General features: G+C 37.9%; 1 protein-coding gene across 1 annotated transcript in view; it reads left to right on the top strand.

Moving 5' to 3' along the window:
• The window catches only part of dnah6 (dynein, axonemal, heavy chain 6), a 313,200-nt gene that overhangs the window by 50,558 nt on the left and 237,746 nt on the right, over positions 1 to 24,896 (top strand). The window contains exons 16-21 of the mRNA XM_060841711.1: positions 7,782 to 8,033; positions 9,951 to 10,079; positions 13,045 to 13,158; positions 16,310 to 16,453; positions 20,676 to 20,888; positions 22,215 to 22,307. Of these exons, the coding sequence (XP_060697694.1) occupies positions 7,782 to 8,033; positions 9,951 to 10,079; positions 13,045 to 13,158; positions 16,310 to 16,453; positions 20,676 to 20,888; positions 22,215 to 22,307 (945 nt within the window). The remainder of the gene's footprint in view (positions 1 to 7,781; positions 8,034 to 9,950; positions 10,080 to 13,044; positions 13,159 to 16,309; positions 16,454 to 20,675; positions 20,889 to 22,214; positions 22,308 to 24,896) is intronic.

Consider the following 24,896-nt stretch of genomic DNA (forward strand, 5'->3'; position numbering starts at 1 on the left):
TAGCATTGCCTAATGATGGGAAGGATGTAGAAACCTTTATTATCTTATTTGAGAACATGGGTAAACAAGTGCAATGGCTGTGACTATCTGGGTTTTTTTTATCCAAACAAGGGTGATAGGTAGAGCTATCACAATCAGAGGAGGTATCTGGGGAGTGTGAACAGGTGAAAAAAGCCATCTTAAGTGCATACGAGCTTTTACCAGAAACCTACAGACAACATTTCGGGAATCTGAGGCATCCTGGTCAAACATACATTCAGTTTGAAAGCTTCAAACAAAGCAATTTTGATAGTTGGGTAAGGGCATTAAAAATAGATCAAATATATGACACTCTTAAAGAGATGAGTATTTTGGAGGAGTTCAATAATTCACTTCCTGAGCTGGTGAGAACTCATGTGGAAGAGCAGAGTTAAAATGGTCAGATTAGCAGCTGAAATAGCTGATGTTTATCAGTTGGTTCATAAATCAAAGTTTGGCTTCCAACACCAATGTCAATCCATGAGGGATAGAAATTGGGGAAAAGAGAACTCCTTATGTAGTAAAGGAAACTTAAATCTTGGTGAGTGTAATAAAGATAGCTTACCACAGGGTAAAAAGGAAACCCATGAAGGGGAAAGAGAAGTAAAAAATCTCTGATGTTTTCACTGCAATAAAGTAGGCCACACTAAGCCAATGTTGGTGGGTTAGAAAAAGCACTGGGAAGACGAGTGTAGGAATACAGGATAAGCCAGTGAATTTTGTTGCAGTGGTAAAGGAAAACACAGTGGAAGCTAAAAAGTTGCACCAGAATGTGCAATGTGGTCTGAGGTTGGTTGACGAGGAAGTGCCAGATCTTCTTAAACCATATACTTGCAACGGTAAAGTTTACACGCATAGGCCAGGAGGAGCAGGTAAATAAGTTACAGTATTTAGAGACACGGGATCATGTCAATCTTTGATGTTGAGAGATGAGGAGATATGTAACTCAGAAGGATTATTGCCAGGAAAGGTGCTCGTACATGGAATTCACCGTGTGGCAGGCATGACCTTATAGAGGTTTATAAAATCATGAGGGGTATGGATGGGATAAATAGGCAAAGTCTTTTCCCTGAGGTGGGACAGCCCAGAACTAGAGAGCATAGGTTTAGGGTGAGAGGGAAAAGGTATAAAAGACACGTAAGGGGCAACGGTTTCACACAGACGGTGGTACATTTATGGAATGAGCTGCCGGAGGAGTGGTGGAGGCTGGTACAATTGCAACATTTAAGGGGCATCTGGATGGGTATATGAGTACGAAGGGTTTGGAGGGATGTGGAACGGTGGCTGGCAGGTGAGACTAGATTGGGTTGGGATATCTGGTCGGCATGGACAAGTTGGACCGAAGGATCTGTTTCTGTGCCATACATATCTATGACTCTCAATGCTCCATTATGTAAAGTGAGATTAGAGTGTCTGGTGAAAAGTGGAGAAGTGGTAGTCAGAGTGCTGGAAAAGGTCTTGGCTCCTGGAATACAATTTGTCCTCAGTAACTATACAGCTGGGTCACAGGTAGGAGGGCTGCATACTGTGGTTGAAAAGCCAGTGGAAAATCAGGCAACTGAGATATTACAAAAGTATATCCTGAGACTTTTCCTGACTTGTGTGATAATAAGGTCACAAAGTCACCAATTGAAACGGGAGGAGAAATTAAAGAGTACAGTTAAGGAGTTGAAGTAGAATTATCAGAAAACTTGTTTGATCAAATGGTTAAGATAAAACAGGAACAATTGGAGGACAAAGTGGATATTTTTAGTTCAAAGAAATTAACTGAGTTCCAACAGAAAGATGAAAAACTAAAGCAATTATATCAAAAAGCATACACGGAAGAACAATCTAAGTGTATCCCTGACTGATATTATCTTAAAAATGAAGTCTTGATGAGGAAATAGAGACCCTCACATATTCACACAGATGAAAAATGGGCAGAGATAGTCAAGTTATATTACCAGAGGGTTGTAAGAAGGAGGTGATGTGAGTAGAACTTGAATTACCAGTAGGAGGTCATTTAGGGGTGAGAAAAACTCAAGCTAAAATACAAAAACATTTTTACTGGCCTGAACTGCATAAGGTAATTGAATTTTGCCAGACATGTCATACATGTCAGATAATTGGAAAACCACAGACAGTAATAAAACCCGCACGTTTAATACCCATTGCTGCATTTGAGGAACCTTTTACAAGGGTCTTAATTGATAGCATAAGACCCCTACCTAAAACAAAAAGTGAAATTAGTATTTATTAGTAATAATGGATGTGTACAATAAATTTCCAAAAACCATTCCAATATACAATATCATAGTTAAAAGGATTGTAGAAGAGTTACTTAAATATTTCACTAGATACAGACTACCTATAGAGATATTATCAAATCAACAGTCAAATCTAACATCAAAATTATTCAGGGAAGTTATGGGCAGGTTAGGAATAAGACAATTCAAATCCACTGCGTTCCATCCAGCATTGCAGGGAACACTAGAAAGATGGCACCAGACATTATAATCTATGTTAAGGGCTTATAGTCAAGACTAACCAGATGACCGGGATAAAAGAATACCATTTGTACTTTTTTTAACCCACTGGTAATACAACATGATGAACATCTGCCTATTTCTCATCTGACTGAATATGTAAGGGTCTCCAGCTCCTCATCAAAACTTCATTTGACATTAGAGATGCACCAAATGAATCAATCAAATTCAGTCCACTTGAATTACTTTTTGGGCATGAGGTGAGAGGACCACTGAAATTAAGAAGAAATTGGTTAGTCGGAATTCAGAGATTGCATATTTAGACGGCATTTAAAAATGTTACAGTATATGAAGAAACAGGAAGTAGACAAGAAATCAAAAATTCACAATTTTGCTAATTGTGATAAAGTGTTAGTGTAACTTCCAGTGATAGGTGATCCTTTAAATGTAAGGTTTAAAGAACCATATCAAGTCGAAAGAAAATTGAGTGAGGTGAACTATTTGAGAAGAACTCCAGACAGAAAAAAATAATCTTGCAGTGTGTGTCTGTGAATATGCTCAAAAGGTATTTTGACAGGGAAGTAAAGCAAAAGGAAAATTTGTTATTGACTACAACACAGTGAAGAACCAAGTTCAAAGGATTCTGAATTGGACATTCCTCAAATTAAATTGGACAATGAGGAAGTTGTTAAAAATTGGGATAAATTATTCTGTTATCTTCCAAAGGAAAATTGAAATGCCCTGAAAGAGTTGTTACTATCATGTGTGGAAATACCTAGGAAGTATTCATCTATGCATGATGTAAATATAGGAAATGCTGTTCCAGTTAAGCAGCATCTTTGTAGACTGAACCTTCTAAAGTTGGCACAGGTTCAAAAAGCGATTGAGCACATGCTCCAAGACAACATAATCGAAGTGAGTTGCAGTGACTGAAGCTCACCCATAGTAATGGTGCCATAACCAGATAGTACCTAACGGTTCTTTGTAGACTATTGCAAAGTCAATGCAGTTGCAAAGTCTGATTCATATCTGATTCCATGCTTGGACGACTGTAGTGAGAAGGTGGGACAAGCAACTTATATTTCTAACTTGGACAGATACCCTTATCCGAAACAACAAAAACAATTTTGGTTTTTGTAACACCGAATGGACTTTCAATATATTTAACTCTTTTACTTCATTTTGAATGATCCTTATTAATCAAATATAATTGTAAAAATGAGCCTATGACATGCTGATAACTTAACTATCTAATGTTCATGCACTGTTGGCCCCTTGCTATGATTGCACAGAGAGAAACTGCAGTCTGCTCACAGTTGTGTTTGCAAGTCACCACTTAAGTTTCAGATCCCCTAAGGGTAATCATCATGGGAAGCACAGTAGCAGTAGTTGACTGTGTCCCAATATCATTGAGAACCTTGAAGTAAACTTGCATCCCAGGTTTTCCCAGGATTATCCACTTTGTGAATTTTGACTCAAGATGGCTTCTATCTTCACTCCATTTTAAAGTTTCATCCTTTGTATTTATGCTCTACTTATAAAAACAAGGATGTACCATGCATTCTTTACAACATGCTTTCTGTTTGTACACACCAGCAACGAAGAGAGCAGTAATACGATTCCTGGAATTGATGGGATTTTACTGGAAATCTGTACCAACTGTTTGCAGTGTGCCTGCTCCACTCAATGAATTACTGAGGAAATGCAGGGAGTTTCAGTGGACAGCAGACTGTCAGGAGGCATTTGACAGCCTGAAAGCTGTATTAACCACTGCCCCAGTATTAGCCACACCTAATTATATAAAGCCATTCAAGGTGGTGTGGATGTCGGTGCTGTACTCTTACAGGAAGCTGACGGTACAATAGAAAGATCTATTGGATATTTCTCCAGAAAATTGAACATTCATCAATAGAAATATTTTACACTTGAGAAGGAGATCTTGAGCTTGGTGTTTGGCATTACAACATTTCAACATTTATCTTGCCAGTAGTATGTCTGAGACAATCATATATACTGATCATATTCTGGATTAGTGGTGCTGGAAGAACACAGCAGTTCAGGCAGCATCCGAGGAGCCTCTCTGCCTGTATTCCTGATGAAGGGCTTTTGCCTGAAATGTCGATTTTACTGCTCCTCGGATGCTGCCTGAACTGCTGTGTTCTTCCAGCACCACTAATCCAGAATCTGGTTTCCAGCATCTGCAGTCATTGTTTTTACCTATATACTGATCATAACCCATTAACGTTTTTGGAGAAATTTAAGGACAAAAAAATTCAAGCTGTTTAAATACAGCTTTTTATTGCAGTCATTCAACTAAAAAATATACATGTGGCAGGATGAGAAAACGTAATTGCTGATGGATTGTCAAGACTTGGGTGAAAAAATACAGAGGTGTTTGGTGGCAGGGGTAAACCGACTGAAATAGAATGTAGTAGTGAATGTTTGCATGATTATAATCAATACAATTTAAATATATTGCAGTGCACTAATAGAATAAGACTAATGGGTTTAAAATGAAGCCATCTTTATTGATGGTTTGTTTTTTTTAACTGGGGAGGTGTGAGGACGCTGTCACTTTGACAATGTTATTTTGTCCTTGGTTTTTTTTTAAGAGAAGTGTAAAGGTAGAGGTGCCACAGGGTCTAGGAAGAGCCTAGTTCAACAATGGGACAGAAGTGGCCAGTTCTCTCAGTACAGGATTTTTCTAGTTTGGATTATCTATGACAGTCACAAGATGCTGGCGTCCAGAAGGGTTGCAGTCTTCAGCAAGTGATTCCTGACTGACTTTCTCTCTCAAATCTCTTTGAATGTTGTTGCCTCCTGCCTGTAAGAATCTGTGTTTCAATTTGCCTTTTTGTCAAGGGGTGTGTTTATGGGGTGTTATGGATTGGAACAGTTCCTTACTTAAGTTGCTGCATTGAGTTGCTTAAGTTTTCCAATAATTAAGTTATTCTAAATTCTGTCTTTTGTTCATGTTTCAACTGTAGTGTTTAAATAAATTCTGTTTTGCTTAAAGCTGAGTGGTTTGACCAGTTGCATCATGCCTGGAATAACCACTTCACATCTGCCTTTAAAATCAGAAAAAGTTAGGGTCTAGGCTCCTTCTGAAAGTATTTTGAGGGGTTCTGGCAGGTCCGTAACATGTTATTTTTGAATTTTCCCATTACATTGGGAAGTTAATAGAAATGGCGTAAATCTTGTTCATGTGATTCAATAGTTAGAAGTTGTCCTTTTTTAAAATGCCTTAGATCTGAGGAGAAAGAAAGCAAAACATTTAAGTTTATATTTTGCACGTATAAAGAGCAAGTTAAAAAGTATAGCCAGACTTAAACTGTAAATCTGATTGTGATGAAAGCATCACCTGCATTTTTAATTTAATCACCATTCATCCCAGCAGCAATACGAGGATCCATGCTCTTTTTTTCGATAACATGTTAATAACATGGACTTGAGTCTCAATGATGTAATTTCAAAGTTTAATGATCCATTCTTTAATGAAGAATGAATAAAGGTTATGACTTTTTTTAACCTTAGGAAATGTATGATACACCCAGGAAGTTTAGACAAAAGACTGCAAAGGATTTTGATGGCACAAATTGAATAGGATGCAGGGTTACAGAGTTCTGGGTGTGTACAAACAGAAAGCATGTTGTAAAGAATGCATGGTACATCCTTGTTTTTATAAATAGAGCACAAATATAAAGGATGACACTTTAAGATGGACTGAAGATAGAAGCCATCTTGAGTCAAAATTCACAAAGTGGATAATCCTGGGAAAACCTGGGATGCAAGTTTACTTCAAGGTTCTCAATGATATTGGGACACAGTCAACTACTGCCACTGTCTTCCCATGATGATTACCCTTAGGGGATCTGAAACTTAAGTGGTGACTTGCAAACACAACTGTGAGCAGACTGCAGTTTCTCTATGTGCAATCATAGCAAGGGGCCAACAGTGCATGAACATTAGATAGTTAAATTATCAGCATATCATAGGCTCATTTTTACAATTATATTTGATTAATAAGGATCATTCAAAATGAGGTAAATGAGTTAAATAGAGCAGACAAATGAATATTGTTAGAAAGCAGTCTCTTAGAAATGCAATGTATTATTTTGTCCAAACTTCCAGGATGTATTTCATTTCATATCATACATATCCCAAGTTTCAAAAAAAAAATCCTTTACCATAATTTGGGTGAACTTTCCATTTTTGTCAGTTGTCTTCCTTAAAAAGTGGTGAGACAGCACATACACGATTTTAAAATAGAATAACAGATAAGCAGTAGGTTAATTATCAGCATTAGTTTGTTTCATTTGATGGAAAGCTTGCCTTTGATTCTAATCCATGTGTCATCAAGCTCTGCACAAGACATTGAGCATTTCATTTAGGTTGCAATAATTCCCTCAAATCTGAGGGTGTGTTGCATTGTTACAACTGCTATCTTTTGCACATGGACGTTGAAACTAAGGCTTTATTCCAGGGTTTCAGTTGAATTCAGTTGAACAATAGAAACCAGAGATCTTCTAATCCTCTGAGCAATATTTCTCCGTCAACTAGCATCTCCAAGGAAAGATCAGCTATTCATTTCTTTTTTGTTGTTAAGAGGCTTTTGTGATGCTTGCAAAATCTCTTTTATTAACCCATGTGACAATGCTGGCTACACTTGAAAAGTGACACAAGGTTGAAAAGAACTATGAGGTATCTTGAAAAAATGAAAGCTACATTATGATGTTGGTGTTTCCTTTCCATTAATTCCCTGTTTCCCTGTTGGCTTATTCCTGGAATGATGTTTTCTACCTGTAGATAATTCTTTTCAGAAAATCCCCCAGTGATTGTTAATGTTCAAGATGTTTTGCTTACACGAGGAGTAATCAGTTATTTGTTAATGTTTCTGCATCTCTTCTTGATTTTAGTTCAGTCTGCAAAGTGGCTTATGTAATTCTAAGTCTTGGAAAACCACACAAATGGGATCACAAATAGTGGCCAGCATTACAGGAAGTACACATACCAATTTCATTCTATGGATTGTGTGCAACATTTTAAGTTGGATTTGTGACTCTGAAAAAATTTAGGACATTTACTGACAATTGCATTAAATCATATCCCCCATGGTGACGTGGTTTTGTTGGTGACGCAGGACAACTGTGGAGCACTTTGCTTACCAATAAAACACAGAACATTGAACATAACTAGGGCTGCAAAAAGTCCAGAAGTGAAATTTGTCCTTTGGATCAATGTAGTCTTCTCATAGGAGGCATAATAACGTCTATAATAGAAATACTTTTTTTTTAGATTGAAGTCTTGGATGAAGAAGCAACTATTGTTGTAATGATGTATCAGCTCATCGAAAAATATAAGATTGGTACACCTCCTGAGGATCTTGCTGTATTTGCAACTCTAAAGCCTTCAATAAGTGCAGTTCGCACTGTCATTGACAGAGCTGTCAGTGAAAGAGACAGCAATGTTACTAAGCTGTGTCGCTGCATGGATAAAGACATAGATGTGCTGAATGAGGAGGTCAGAGCAGTGAGGATTAAAGAACAGGTAGGTCAATAATTGCTGTCTTTACCATTATCTCTTGTTTAGTAATCCGTGTTTAATGCATCCATTTGAGACTCAATATTGAAAACGGACCAAGGGCTGATATGAGTGATGGTGGGAGGAGTGATGTGAGATGGGAATCTTGGGAGAAGAAGGTTGGTGACAAGGTTGGTTTGGAGATGTCTCCCTATTTCCTGAGGCCAGGTCCCAATAGTGACACCAAATGAAGAATCACCTTTGCCACTTCAATTTACATGCTTTTGAAGCATTCAATGGCCATTTTACACGATTGCAGGAACAGGAGGGAGGCTCTACCATAAGTTGCTCATGTTGGGAAAACTGGATGCACTGATCAAATGGTCAGAAAAGCATGAACACTGAGCACCTTAATTTTCAAACTGAGTTCTTAATGACAAGGTAAATCAGTGAGGAGAGAGGAAAAATTCAAATTGTTGATGTTTGCTATCAAGTGTAATTAAAAGAAACATAGCATAGCATCCGTACAGAGCAGAAAGAGGCCATTTGGCCCAAAGACTGTGCACTGACCCTCTGAAGAGCATCTCATGCAGAGCCCCCTACCCTATTCTCATAACCCCATATTTGCCACATGCAACTTACCTAACCTGCAAACCTCTCACACTATGAGGCAATTTAACATAGCTAATCTACCTAACCTGCACATCTTTTGACTGCAGGAGGAAACGTATTAGCACATCTTTGGTCCCACTGTTGATGTGTGTCATCTTCAAAGACTTGAAGAACTAAGGAAATAATGGCTTTTAGAGATACTTATTGTTACAAATGGATATGTCACTTGACTCTTTCTATCTGCTGAGCACATTTGGCCTACTGTCTGTTTAAAAAAATCCACACAGTCTATTTGATTGTGCCTTCCTTGTGTTATCCTTTATCCAAGGCCCATCATTTAATGTTTTTCCCACTGCCAACCTTGCACACTCATTAGAGAAACCTGAGCTTTAAAGTCCTAGAATACCGTCACAGAGTATAGCCAGGTGCTAGTGTTGTCGCACCCCAGCCCTGCATGATTAGTCTCCACCACAGCCTTTCTTTCTCACGGCCACCCAGGCTGTGGTCCATTTTTTGTTTACACCTTTGGTCTTCTCTTAACTTCTTACTCAGCCATGATGCATGTTACCACATCCAAAGATGTTGAAAGCAATTATTTAAAAGCAACTTTTTTTTTCTCGTTTGTTCCTGTCTGCAAACTTCCCCAAGCTATTGTTGCTGTGTCCTGATTTGGACCCACTCTCAAATGTTAATTATGAATTTTTTCCTTCACCACCACAGAGAGAGAGAGAGAGAGAGAGAGAGATGTTTCTTATCTGCAGGCACCTTGATGTCTAGGTGCACAGTCTTTCAGGTTTATGCAAGCTGCAGCTTAAGAAGCCAATTTAAAGGCTGATGCTGGACAGTCTCACGTTAACTCATAGATTCCTGGTATCAACCTGTTCATAAAATATCAAAATCAGTACTCTGAAAAGTAACATGTAGTTAAAGTTTACACTCCACAATTCAACTTGACCTTCAAAATGAAAACTTTTTTTTACCTATAAAGCAGTGTCAAAGTTCCATTTCTCAGTTTTTAGTTAAAAAGGAAAAATATATGATTCTTACAAATAGAAAAAGAAAATCCCTGTAGTGGGGTAGTTTAACTCCATTGGCTGGACAGATAGTTTGTGATGCAGAGAAGTATTCTCCTTCCCAACTTCTCCTGCTGCCTAAGGCATGGTGACCCTCAAGTTAAAACACCATCAGCCATCTCTCTCTCTCTCTCTCTCTCTTTCTAACAAAGAATAACCCTATGATCCGGGAAGACGATAGGAACTATACCTTTACTCCTATTATAATGATCATATGCAATTTCATATAAACTATTTTAATTTCCATTGTGTTTTATAGGATCCTCAGCTTCTAGACATCAATTCTGACAGAGAAAAAGTGAAAAGCACTCTGGCAGACATGCAGATTGTGATGGATGAATTACAGAAACGTGCATTTCAGTATAAATCTTACCAGAAGAACTTCAAGGTAATTAGTTTTAGATGTTTTCCAACAATTTCCAGGCAGATTTTTGGTAATTTTCATTACCAATGATAAGAAATTATTGCTATGGATGACATGCGGCACTCTGTATTTCCACTGGCCATTTTAAAACATAGAAAAATGCAAAATGGAGCATTTAGCCCTTTGAGCCTGTTCTACCATTCAATATCATCATGATTATTTTCTCACTGTACTCTTTGATCCCTTTAGCTGAATAAACCATATCTAACTCCTTCTTGAAAACATATACAGAGGAACCTTGATTATCGGAATGAGATAGGAGGGCACATATTCGGATAATCAATTTTACCTTAAACAAGGGAAGCCATACTGATCTAGTGCTGTGCTCTACTGGAGAATTTGTTTAAATCTATAATTTTAATGAGTCTGCCATTTAAACAAACTAATCCTTGCAGTCTGCAAATTACAGGTAAAAATGAGAAGACCATCACTTAAATACTGCATATCAAATCCCAGCATTAAACAAGGTCCCAAACAGCTTCTACGATTGTAAGAGGATTTGTCAGTTTCCGGAAACGCAGTCGCGATAGAAAGACAGAAGCACCGTCTCACGCATGCGTTTATGTTCTCGGCCATTTTTTTCATGAATGGCCTGGTAAAGTGGCAGGAATATTATAAAACACTTACTTTTGCAAAGGGCTGTGCCCTTACCTAAAAAATATCCACTCGCTAATACTTGAGCTGCTTGTGTTTCTTTGTTTTTGCCAGTGTTTTCACATGTTCTTTAGTATAGGTAAATCTATTACACTTACCTCTTTGATTTAACATTTTTGTGGGACCTTGAAATCATCTTCGGATAATCTGAAATTCAGGTAATCAATATTTGGATAATCGAGGTTCCTCTGTAATGTTTCAGCCTCAACTACTTTCTGTGACAGAGAATTCAATCGGCTCACCACTCTCTGGGTGAAGAAATTTCACTTCATCTCAGTTCTAAATGACCTAGCCTGCATCTTTAGACTGTGATCCCTGGTTCTGGCCTCTCTGGTCATTGGAAATATTCTTCCTGCATTTACCCTGTCTAGTCATGTAGAATTTTAGAGGCTTTCTATATTTTCATTCCCCACTCCTCCATTCTTCTAAACTTGGGTGAATATAGTCCAATCCTTTCTAACGTGACAGTTGTGCCCTCCCAGGTGTAAGTGTAGGAATTCAGCATGTCCATAAGAGTCTTCACCATAAGAGTCTTGTACAGATGCAGCATAGAGAACATACTATCCGGTTGCACAATGGCCTGGTACGGAAACCACTGAGCCCAGGGCCGTAAGAAACTACAAATGGTCGTGTGCATAGCCCATACTGTCACGGAAGTCAACCTTCCATCCATGGAGTCTATCTACACTTCTCGTTGCTGCAGAAACACTGCCAATATCGAATACCCCTCCCACCCAGTAATGCCCTCTTACAATCTCTTTCATTAGGTAGAATTTACAGAAGCTTGAGCACACACGCACCAATAGATTGAAGAGCAGTTTCTTCCCTGCTGTTATTATACTGATGAATGGACTCTGTAACATCAAATAATGTTGATCGTGCTTTGTGCACCTCCTGTGTAGCATAACTTGTATGCCTCACTCTGACTCAGCACCCTATGATCTGTGTGTCCTTGCTTGCTATTATCTGCTTGTACTGCTTGCAAACAAAACTTTTCACTGTACTTAGGTACACATGACTACAATAAATCAAACCAAACCTTTGATGTACTCTCTCCACAGCTAGAACATCCTTCCTCAGATAAAGAGTCCAAAATTGAACATAATACTCCAGACACCATCACACCAAGGCCTTAAAGAATTGCATCAAGTTATCTCTGCTCTTGTTCTTGAAACCTCACATAATGAAGGCCAATGTGTCATTTACCTTCTTAACCACCTGCTACATACACCTACATGCTTACTTTCAGTGACTGGTGTACAAGGGCACCCAGGTCTCATTGCACCTTTCCTTTCCCAATTTATCGCCATTCAGATCACAATCTGCCTTCCTGTTCTTGCTCCCAAAACCTAGAGAAAAGCTGCTATAAAACCAATAAAATTTAATAGATTTATGAAAAATAGCCTTTTTTCAAATAATTGAATGGAAAAGATTATTTTATCTGACGATGGAGTTAGTAGAGAGAAACATAAAAATATAGAAAATAGAACCACAGGAGGCCATTCGGCTCTTTGAATCTTTTTCACTGTTCAACATGATAATGGCTGATCATTCACAGTAGCCTTTCCTTGGTTTCTCCCCATACTCTTTGATCTCTTTAGCCCAAAGGACTATTCTTACACCTCCTTGAAAACAATGTTTTGTCCTCAACCATTTTCTGTGGTAGAGAATTTCCCAGGCGCACCACTCGGTGAAGAAATGCCTCCTTATCTCAGTCTTAAATGGCTGATCCCATATCCTGAAACAGTGACCCCCTTGTTCTGAACTCTCCATTCAACAGAAAAATCCTTCTTGTGTTTATCCTGCGTATTCCTTGGAGGGATAATCATCCTAAAGTACAACAGATAGCTTGTGATAATCTTTTTCATAGACAATTGTTGACAAGAAACAGTTGAGAAAACATTGCATCTTCTAAGAAATTAGATAAATGTTGGAAGCATTTACAATGAGGAAAATAGTAGAGCTGAGAAATAGAGTGTCTTGTTTTGGATTGAGTGAGTAAATGAACCAGTATAAACATGATGTGTCATAGTCTCTCCTGCTGCATTATTCCTTATATGTGTCTTTTTTACTGATTGTTTTAATTTGATACTGGAATAATGAAGAGTATGTATCTAATATAGAACTGAACTGTTACCTCAAGAAGACAGAAGTGAGCAATATGTCTTATGTTCAAAACTGAAAGTCATTAATGCTCCAATTCTAAACTGCAAATTGCAATTAGCAAATGATTTATTTCCACTAAGCTGTAGAATGTGTATGTTTTTATACCTAGGTTGAGATAACTAAATTTGATTTGCTGGAAGAAGTTCATGCTGATGTGAAACTAAAACAACTTCTTTGGAATTCCCTTAATGACTGGGATCTCCGTGTAGATGAATGGCTTCAGGTAGTTTTGTTACTTTTAGTCAATGTCTCTATTAGATAATTATAATTAAAGTCATGATTATTAAAATGCATCATCAGGAACAAAAATGCATCATCAGGAACAAATTTATTACCTACTTCCTCTCATCCAATGTGAATTATATTCAAGGGCTTTTGTTGACTGTTTTATTGCATCGAATCTACCTTTCAATTTTGGTGAAATACACTACTATATTAATGAAATCAGTTGTGTACTTGACCATTTTTGTCGAAACTGACTTGGGACCTTATAATGCAGAAAGTCTTCTGAGGATACACCTTTTGGAGGCAGAGGCTGTCAACTAAATTTGGTGGAAAGAATGAAAAGAGACTTACATTGATGCTGTGCCTTTCATGAACACTGCATGTGTCAAATTATTTTCTAGCCAATAAAGTACTCTTTGAACTGTGATCATTGTTATAACATAGAAAACACAGCAATGAATTTATCTATGGCAAGATCCCATAACTAACAATATGATAATGACCAGACAACTTTTTTGTGTTAATGAGGGGTACAATAAGATTGCCAACAGTAAGGTTAACTCCGCCAACAACCTTACTATGAAGCCTCTTCCAGCATATCAGGGATTCAATTTGAAATAGGAACTCAATTTAACATTTCATTTGAAAGATGACAACTCCAATCTACTCTCTATACTTGGGATGCTGGCTTTGATTTTTTGCGCCCCAGACTTGGAGTGGGACTTGAACCCTAAACATTCAGAGTCTGAGGTGAGAGGGTTATCGACTGAGCCACAGCTAGCACTAAATTATGGTCTACTCTGTTCTCCATTAGAATGAATGACAGCAAATATTTTGTCCAATCTGTCTATCATTTCTCTTTAGGGAAGGCAGATGCTCGAAGTTCATAACATTCATCCTGTTTATGAGTACAGTAATTCTACTGGATTCATTATTTTTAAAATGTATTTTGTTTTTGAGAATGGAAGCGATGCTTCAGTTCGTGAGTACCTGTCTAAGCTGTTTCCAGCCAAGGAGAAACAAAGACTTTATAGTTAACCTCAGTGCCCATAATGGATGGGAAGAAAAAATACAACACAATTTTTCTTAGTTACTGTACAGGATTCTTGCTTAAACATATATCTTAAACATTGCTAAAAGGTGATTTGAAGTTTTTCATCTTGCACTCAGAACTATGATGTATGAAACAGATTTAAAAAGAAGAGGCATAATTGTATACAGCTTGAGAAAAGAGCTGCTGATTCGTTGGCCCATCATTGGCATGGAGATGCAGCAAGAATAATTAATTATTAATCTTAATTCTCAGATCAGGCAGGTAGATTCTGATTGGTCAGGGCATTGCCATGGGGATACAGCAGAATTTAGCTCCATTAATGACTAGCAATCTTTATTTTTGAGAAAGGTGGACTGTTACACAAATTTCTTTCACCTCCAAGAACAGAGCTTATGCACAAAATGTTGACTCTCCTGCTCGTTGGATGCTGCCTGTTTTGCGCCACACTTTTTAACCCCATATTTATTTATGTAATGTCCAGCTAATGATGTTAAATTGATTTCTGACATAACTCATGGCACAGTCTGGATTATTTAATAAAAGAGTTCTAACAGCAGAACTGCATCTAATGATGGATATAATTTTCTGATGCAAACGTGGGATGGTCGAACACTATGAGCTTGCTGCCAGCTGTGAATGGCCAGTGGTATGTGTTGTTTGTTACAGCATACTAATTGTTGTGACAAATGGCCTACCTACCTGACTCCATACTGGCACTAAAACATCAATATCACACATTGCTCATTTATGTGATGGGCAAAAATTAATTTTTTTGGCTTGATGACAGCATCCTGTTAGTGGAGAAAACCATTCCTGGATTTACTGCATAGCAGTGTGAGACAGCTAGAGACGAATCAAGAATTTCTTTGTACAGTTATATAAACTCCATCCTAATTTCAAATTTATCATTTGAAATTGAATAATCAAAAGACCTTGCCTTCCTCAGTGTATTAGTATTAGTTGAGATGTCTGAAAATGGGACTACTATTTTCTGAAAACCTTTTTTCACCAGTATACACTTTGAGATTTCTACATGCCACATGCTTTAAGTTCAATCTTTTCTGCAACATTGTGAATATGGGTGTCTGCTCACCATGTCAGATTGATGCTGAGGTAGGGTATATCAAAACTATCCTGGAAGAAAATAGCTATCCTGATCAAATTATGATTCATTTATTGTGAAAACTCAAGAAAAAGCTTACCTCCATCACATTTGGCCCTAAGTGGTCCCCTGTCTATCTGGAAGAGGAAGCTGTCTCAACAATTTCAACATTTTTCTCCACTAACAGTTATTAATCCAGAAAATCATTTTCCCTCTGACACAAATAACTAAAGTGATATGAGTTCAAGTACTGGTGTGATGTATATAGACCATACATCCCAATGACTACTGGATCATATCAACAACACATCCCTTTGGCCTTTTAAAGCAGGCAGTTGGCCACTCCTATTCATTGAAATATGTATTCAAGTATTACGCATCTATCTTTTTGATATGTTATTCATTTTAAAATAACTGATGCTGAGTTCAATAATTTGATTATAATTTGAAATGTCTCAATATGAGATAAGTTATGTAGATTTGTTTGTGTGTACCAGCTGTAGTTTTCTCATGAAGCTTAAGTAGGGAAGCTTGCAACTTTATGAGGTAGTTTATTTATAAGTTTAAAATATTATAATTTACAAAGCAATCTTTAGAGCAATCAACTTAAGCCTGTGTGCAGCTTGCAAACCTATGGCAGACTGACTGGCAGCAGAACCCCAACATTGTATTCTTAAAGGTGAAGCCTCTTAAAGTGCATGCACAACATACTACAGCCCAGTTTTAAATGTCACATAGCCATGCACTTCAACAGCTTGTTTTTAGCTGTTTTTAGAAAGCTAAGAAGGATCTGATAAATTATAAAGTTCTAAATATTGAACAGGAAATAAAGTATGATAATTTTGAAATAGCAACTTCCCACATTATGCTAATATTTGACAAGAACAGCAAAGTAATTAGTTGTTGAAAAGTTAACGTGTATGATGACTTTAGTAGTTTTATACAGAAAGTAGAATAATATTTAAACTCTTTTCCATTTCTACCCCCTCACAGCTTAAATTTGAAACCATAGATGCAGAAGAATTAGCAAGTGAAGTTGCAAAATACAGCAAATTTGTGAACCAACTGGAAAAAGGTCTTCCCTCAAATACTGTTGCAGCTACACTGAAGGATAATGTAGAGCAGATGAGACAAAAGGTATTCTGAGTTATTTCCCCAAAGCTGGTGGAATGTTGGATGTTAATTTGTGAATTGGAGTACTCCATGTTTCTTTTAGAAATGAGATCTTGATATTAATTTTCATTCACTGTCCAACCTTCTTTCAAGTAGTTTAGCAACAATATTAGGTTTTGATATTGTCTCCCTCACTCCTACTGAGAAGGCTGTTGGCAACCTCACACTACATGCAGTATGAGAGTGCTGGTAGAGATAGGCCAACATAGTGTTGCTGTTTCCACCACCAGGAGAAAGGTAGTAGTAACTGCTGCATTACTGATAGTAATATCTCAAAATTCTGTCAAATAAGGAAGAAGGCCTTACGACAGGATCTGTTTCCTCTGTAATAGCTGAAAGGAAGCCAAGGCTAAAAAAAATGATAATTTTCTCTGTTGCTTTACCTCCTTTAGCTGGCCAGGCACCTCTTTGGTTGGTGCACTGAAGCCCTGCCTCCTCTTCTGCAGCAGTTGGTTCCTACTTGATTCTTTGAATCTGGCTTGAAGCTCACTGTACACTCAAGATGACTCAAAAATATTGACTATTTTTATGACAACTAAAGTCCCAGTGGCATGTTGAAACTCTGCTACAGAAAAATGACCCAGCTCTTTTTTGTTTCTTTGTGTGTGATGGTGGGTCTCCACATCCTGCACTTGTGTGTGATAACTTTTGTTTTAGAGTGTTCCCAATAAAATTAGGTACTGTAAATAGAGTTGTAGGGCCAAAAAGATGTACAGCACAGAAGCAACTTGTTTGGTTAACATGGTCCAACTCGTCCATGCTGACCAGATATCATAAAGTAATCTAATCCTATTTGGCCCATAGCCTTTTAAATCTTTCCTATTCATATATCCATCCAAATGTCTTTTAAATGTTGTAATTGTCCCAGCCTCCATCATTTCCTCTGGCATCTCATTCCATACATGCAACCACTGTCTGTGTGAAAAAGTTCTCCCTTACGTCCCTTTTATGTCTTTCCCCTCACACCGTAAACCTGTGCCTTCTAGTTCTGGACTCACCCACCCAGGGAAAAGACCTTGTCTATTTACCTTATCTATGCCCCTCCTGATCTTATAAATCTCTATAAGGTCACCCCTCAGCCTCTGACACTCCAAGAAAACCATTCTAGTCTATTCAGCCTCTTCCTATATCTCCATCCCTCCAACTCTGACAACATTCTTGTAAGTCTTGTCTGAACCCTTTCAAGTTTCTCAACATTCTTCCAATAGTAGGGAGACCAGAATTGCACGCAATATTCCTAAAGTGGCCTAACCAATATCCTGTATAATTGCAACATGACATCCCAACTCCTATACTGGATGCTCTAACCAGTAAAGGAAAGCATACCAAATGCCTTCTTCACTTTTCTATCTAGCTGCAACTCACTTTCATGGAGCTATGAACCTGCACTCCAAGGCCTCTTTGTTCATCAACACTCCCTAGGACTTACCATGAAGTGCATAAGTTCCGCTCTGATTTACCTTTCCAAAATGCAGCACATCACATTTATCTAAATTAAAGTCCAATTGCTACTCCTCTGCCCATTGGCCCATCTGATCAAGATCCTGTTGCACTTTGAGTGACCTTCTTTGCTGTTCACTGCACCTCCAATTTGGTTTCATCTGCAAACTCTTCATCATTCATATAAATGATTTGAATGTGAACATAAAAGCAACGATCCTTGTGGCACATTGCTGGTCATAGACCCCCAGTCTGAAAAGCAATCCTCCACCACCACCCTCTGTCTTCTACCTTTGAGTCAGTTCTGTATCGAAGTGGTGAGTTCTCATTGTATTCCATATGATCTTCCTGGCTAACCAATCTGCCATGAGGAAGCTTGTCGAACATCATGCTGAAGTCCATATAGATCACGTCCACCGCTCTCCCTCATCAATCTTCTTTGTTATTTCTTCAACCTCAATCAAGTTAGTGAGGCATGATTTCCCATGCCCAAAGCCACGCTGCTTTTATTAAATTGGAGAGATTTCAGAAACGATTTACCAGTATGTTGCTGGGAATATAGAGTTTGTGTTATAAGGAGAGGCTACATAGACTGGGGTTTCTTTCACTGGAGTGTAAGAGGTAAAGAGGTGACCTTAAAGAGGTCTATGAAATCATGAGGGACATAGCTAAGGTGAATAGCAAAGGTCTTTTCCGGGGGGTGGGTGAGATCAAAACAAGGGGGTTTATCTTTAATGTGAGAGGAGAAAGATTTGAAAGACACTTAGGGGCAACTTTTTCACACAGAGGTGGTTTGTGTATGGAATGAACTGCCAGAGGAAGTGGTGAAGGCAGGTAAGGTTGCAACTTTTGAAAGACATTTAGATAAGAAGATGAATAGGAACATTTTACAGAAATATGGGCCAAATGCAAGCAAGTGGGATTAGTTCATTTTGGGAAACTTGGTTGGCTTGGGTGAGTTAGGCCCAAGAGTCTATTCATTTCCAGTCTGACGGAACCTTTCCAGAATCCAGTAGGTATTGGTAAATTAAAATCAACACATCCAATACCTCATTAGCCATCTATTTTAAACCCCTAGGAAGCAGGGCACCTGCATCGAGGAACCTGTCAGCTTGCAGCTCCATCAGTTTCCTCACTACTGTTTCCCTACTGATTTGTAATTTGACCCAAGGTCCTCTCTCCCACCTCCTGATTTACAGTCTTGGGATGCTTTTTTACACTGAAGACAGAAGCAGAATATTTGTTTATCCATTTATCATTTAATTTTTGCTTACCATTAACTTCCCATTCTCTTTCTTTAAAGCACTGACACTCATTTTGTTTAACTTTTAATAATTGTAGAAGCTCTTGCTATCTGTTTTATATTTCTAAATAGGTTCCTTTCATACTGTTTCTTTCTCTTGGTTAATCTTTTAGTCAGTATCTGGTGTTCTTTATATTCTGTCCAAACATCTGACCTGTTACAAATCTTTGTGTAATTATGTTTTTTCCTTATGTTAAATGCTTTTCTTAATTTCTTTGTTTAATTATAGGTTCTCCCCTTAGAACTTTTCTTTGTAGTGGGAATTTATTTTTTTCTGAGAGTTCTTCAATGTTTGCCTTTTGCTTCTTGATTGATGTATCCCATGGCCTACAATCTCAATTCACTTCAGCTAACTTGGCTCCCATATGAATCTTAGATTCACTCTTTTCCTTTTCAAATTGAATATAAAATTCAGTCATCTGATCACTGCTACCTAGAGATGCCTATACTCTGAGACATTTAATTCTGCCACATTATACAATGCCAAGTTTAACATTACCATGGTCTCTGTTTAGTTCCAGAACAATCTCAGATGCACCTTGTGAACTTCTCATGCAGGCTGCCAATCTGATTTTCCAGTTTAATATGTAGTTTAAAATTACCCATGATGATTGCCAGGCCTTTATTGCAAGCACCCAACTTGTACTACTTGTACATTTTAACCTAATTTGTGGTTACTATTAGGGGGCTGTCGACCACTTCCTCCAGTGAATTTTTTTCTATACTATTCCTCATTTCTATCGAAATTTGAATGTGATTACCTGAACCAAGTTCATTTCTAACGATCGCACATATGGAAAAATATTACGGCCTGCAATGTGAATTTTTTTTCTGTATCAGCGAGTTGCTTCATCTGTATTTGTAACTTTAGTGTGTCACAGCAATTCAGTTGCACCTTACTCAACAAGGTGTAACTTTTTCAAGGCTTTTTAATGGCACAATAACAGCAAAAAAGAGGAATTTCACTTGAATTCAAATGGTTTTTGAGTATTTTTATTTATGAGGACTTAAACGCCACACCAAATAGAGCAGCAGGCAATCATAGCTAGCGATTTTTGGATTTCTGTATCTAAATGCTCATTTGCAAATACAAAAACATGCTGTCTCAGAGTAATTATGTTAAGTGCTGACGGTTTCACCTTTGGTGCAGCTTCACAATCTGAACCAATCCATCTGATGAAGAATTTAAGAGAAATATCATTACTCAGTGATGGGAATGTGAAACTTGCTACCAAACAGAAGAGTTAGGATTGTAAAGCACTAATGAACTTGAGGGAATCTAGATATGTCCATGAGGGAGAATTAAATAAGGCTATTGTGATAAGGTATAATTAAACTGGGTGGGAGCAGTCTGAGAAGGGGCTTAAACAATAGTCTGTTTTATTTTTGTGTAAATACTGTCTAAAAACATCTTCAACATTTCAATTTCCCATCATGTTACAGCTTCCTGTAATCACTGATCTGAGGAATCCCTTTCTAAAGCATAGACACTGGGAATCAATAGAACATTGTATTGGTGCTAGATTGATTGATGTTGTTGAACCTGTAACTCTGGCTCGACTGATAGAACTTAATGCATTTGATCATGCTGAGGAAATTCAGAATGTGTCAGGCCAGGCTTCTGGAGAAGCTGCCTTGGAGACCATTTTGAAAAAGGTGAGAGATTTGTCTATTCAAATGTCTTGAAGTTAGTGATAAATGTGTCATTTGCTCACTGCATTATAACTAGCAATGTGGCCAAACTTTGTTTCTTACTTACATAATGGCACATCTTTGCTATCAGAAATTAGATTTGCATACAGTTTTAAGTTAAATAATCACAGAACTATCAGTGTAATAAAGGTTAATGGTTTTATCGATGTCAACCTTGAACTAGTACTGGAGGGAGAGAAGAAAGATCCTCTTCTTAGAGGATCACAGGAGGATGCCAATTTATCATGCAACATGGCACCTTGCTATCAATGCCATCTACTTCTGCTTCAGTTCTTTCCCTGACTTGCCACCTGGTCCACCCTTGATCTGTTGTCTGCCTCCAGGGTCAGACTGTCCTTGAAATTGACACTTATTTGAAGAGCAGTGTTAATGCAGAATACAGAGGAACATCACAATAGTCTGGATCCATGGAGGAATACAATGTCAGAAGGCATGAGGCTATGCACTTTGGTAGAAAGAATAGAGCTATTGACTATTTTTAAAATGGAGAAAGGCTTTGGAAATCTGAAGCACGAAAGGACTTAGGAGGCCTAGTTCAGCATTCTCTTGAGGTTAACATGCAGGGTCATTTGGCAGTGAGGAAAACGATTACAATGTTAGCATTCATTTTGAGACAGCTAGAAAACATGAGCAGGGATGTAATACTGTGGCTGTATAAAGGTCTCGTCAGACCACATTTGGGAATGTCGTGAACAGTGTTGGACACGCTACCTAAGAAAAGATAGCTGGCTTTGGAGAGAATCCAGAGCAGGTTCACAAGAAAAGTACTGGGAATGAAGGGTTTGTCATATGAAGAGTGGTTGACTACTCTGGGTTTGTATTCGATGGAATTTAGGTAGATGAGGACTAGGACCCTAGTGAGAAGGGATAATCTTTTAGAATTGAGATGATGAGGAATGCTGCTGTTGCACAGCAAGACATCCTTGAACAAGGCTATTTGACGATGTATCTAGGATGAACTTGAATAGCTTTTTGAAAGTTGCTTCAAAATATTTTCTAATGTATGTTAGAAACCAGTATTGGTTGTAACTTATGAGATATTCTCAGCAATTAGTAGATCTATGCCTTTAGAAATGTGTTTGCAAAAGGCAGATTTTATTTGTAAAGGAAGTAAATGTAAAAATTCATACTGGAACATAATCAATAGTTGCCAATCATCACAGGTGAAACAGGAAATAGAATTGTTACCAAATTGATTACTATTTCAAAGTGTGAACACTCCTGTTTGATGTGATGTTTCGCATGGAATTTTTAATGTGTCAACTTTAGGTGGAAGATGGATGGAAAATAACTGAGTTTGTTGTGCTTCCTCATCGTGATGCTAAAGATGTTTTCATTCTTGGTGGTACTGATGAAATTCAGGTAAGCATAACATCTGATAAACCATGAATAAACCTATTTCTTGTAGCTGAACCAGAAGTATTTACTCTTTGCATGCATTCCTCTACCATCTCTTCATACCAGCAAGTACATGGTTCTTGGTGAGCTTTTATTGCCCCTTAATCAATAGAGGATCTCCCTGCTTCCAATGCTAATGTGTTGAAAGCATGATCAAATGAGCCTTGGCAATCTCTTAGTGGAGTAACATATCTCCTTTTAAAATGCTCCCTTTCTTCTGCTGGAGTGCATCTCCCCTTTCGTGAATGACAACTTCAGCGAAATCCAACATCCTGACACTAAACAGAATAAGTCTGGAGATAATGAAGGTACATTTAAAAAAAAAGGCAGTCCATTAATCATGGGTGGCTATAATCTTTACTGGGATAGCCAGATTGGCAGAGGAACCTACAAGAAACAATTTGTTGTGTGTTTGGGATGATCTCCAAGAACCATGTGTTCTGAATCCAACTCTCGGTTCATGCTATTTTGGATCTGATTTTGAGGGTAAACGTACAAGTAATATCCAAATGAACAACAAGATCTTCTTTACACATATAAAAAGAAAGTGTGAGGCCAAAGTGATATAGATCCATGAGAGAATGAGGCTGTGTAAGAGAATCAGGAAATGGCAGTGGAGTTGAATAAATATTTTGCATTCATCTTCACAGTAGTAATAGCATCCCAAAAATACTAAAAAAAATGAAGAGGCAGAAAGTGCAGATAAAAGAAATATCATCACTATCAACATAGATAATTTACTAAGGACACTAATGGTACTAAAGACTGATAAGTCCACTAGACCTGATAGAATGCAACATAGGAGGTTAAATGAAGTAGTTATAAAAATGGTGGATCCACTGATTGCAATCGTTCAAGAAACCTTAGATTCTGGAAAAGTACCAGAGGATTTGAAAATTGTGAATGTAATTCTTTTATTCAAAAAAGGTAAGGAAACAAAAACAACCCAGTTAGCTTCCTAAGTATTGTTAAGAAAATGTTCATGCTTGTTATGAAGTATGTAATAGCAGAGAATTTAGACATATACAGTATAATCAAACAGAGTCAGCCTGGCTTCATGAATGGGAAATCATCTGTGAACAGAAAAGATGTGCAAGGATGTTGCCAGGGTTGCAGGGTTTGAGCTATAAGGGGAGGTTGAATAGGCTAGGACTGTTTTCCCTGGAGTGTCGGAGGCTGAGGGGTGACCTTATAGATTTATAAAATCATGAGGGGCATGGATAGGCTAAATAGACAAAGGCTCTTCTTTGGCGTGGGGGAGTCCAGAACTAGAGGGCATAGGTTTAGGGTGAGAAGGGAAAGATATAAAAGAGACCTCAGGGGCAACTTTTTCATGCAGAGGGTGGTGTGTGGTGAGATGCCAGAGGAAGTGGTGGAGGCTAGTACGATTGCAATATTTAAAAGGCATCTGGATGGGTATATGAATAGGAAGGGTTTGGAGGGATATGGGCCGGGTGCTGGCAGATGGGACGAGATTGGCTAGGAATATTTGGTCAGCCTGGACATGTTGGATGAAAGGGTCTGTTTCTGTGCTGTACATCTCTATGACTCTATGAGTAACTAATGGAAGACAGAATTGGTATAAGAATGGCATTTTCACAATGGCAACCTATTATGAGTGGAGTGCCTTTAGAGCCACAATTATATACAATACAGATTAATAACTTGGATGAGAAAGGTAAATACGCTATAGCTGAGTTTATGGATAACAAAAAAAAGGACAAACACACTCTAACCAGAGGGATATAGACAAATTAAGTGAGTGGGTTAAACTTAGCAGATGGAATTTGATATGGGAAAATGTGAGGTCGTATATTTTGGAGGAAGAATGATGGAGCTGAATATGGAGAAAAATTGCATCACGTCATAGACCAGGAAAATTTAGGGTCCTTGTGCATAAATCCTAAACAAAGCTAGTAACCATGTTCAGGAGGTGATAGAGAAAGCAAGTGGAATGTTGGCCCCTATTTCAAAAGGATTTAGATAAAGTCAAGATGTGTTTAAAATAAAAACTATAAGGCAGTGTAAATTCACAACTGCAATACTGGCAACAATTTTTGTCTCCTTATCTAATGAAAGGTATACTGGAATTACAAGCAGGCCACAGAAGGTTCACTGGGTTGATCTGAGGATGGATTTTCTGATGAAGACAGGTGGAAGAGGTTGGACTTGTACTCATTGAGATTTAGAAAAATGAGAGGTTTTTTTTTAAACATTAGCTTCTTAGGGGATTTGACAGGGTAGTTGTGGAGAGGTTGGCTTTTGTGTAGGAAAGTCTAGGACCAGCCACCACAGTTTCAAAATAAGGGGTTTAAGATAGTCGTGAGGAGGAATTGCTTTTCTTAATTTTTTTTGCCACCAAGGTGTGTGGAGATGAGGTCAATAAGTATATTCAAGGCTGACACAAGTGAATTGAATAAAGCAAGAATGTGAAGTTGAGGATTGTCAGATTAACCATGTTCCCATTGAATGGTGGAGCAGACTTCAATGGTCTACTTCTGCTTCTATGAATTGTGGTTAGCTCCAATCTTGTATTTCTAAAACCTGATGAAT

Source organism: Hemiscyllium ocellatum, chromosome 2, assembly GCF_020745735.1.
Source record: "Hemiscyllium ocellatum isolate sHemOce1 chromosome 2, sHemOce1.pat.X.cur, whole genome shotgun sequence".
Taxonomy (NCBI): domain Eukaryota; kingdom Metazoa; phylum Chordata; class Chondrichthyes; order Orectolobiformes; family Hemiscylliidae; genus Hemiscyllium; species Hemiscyllium ocellatum.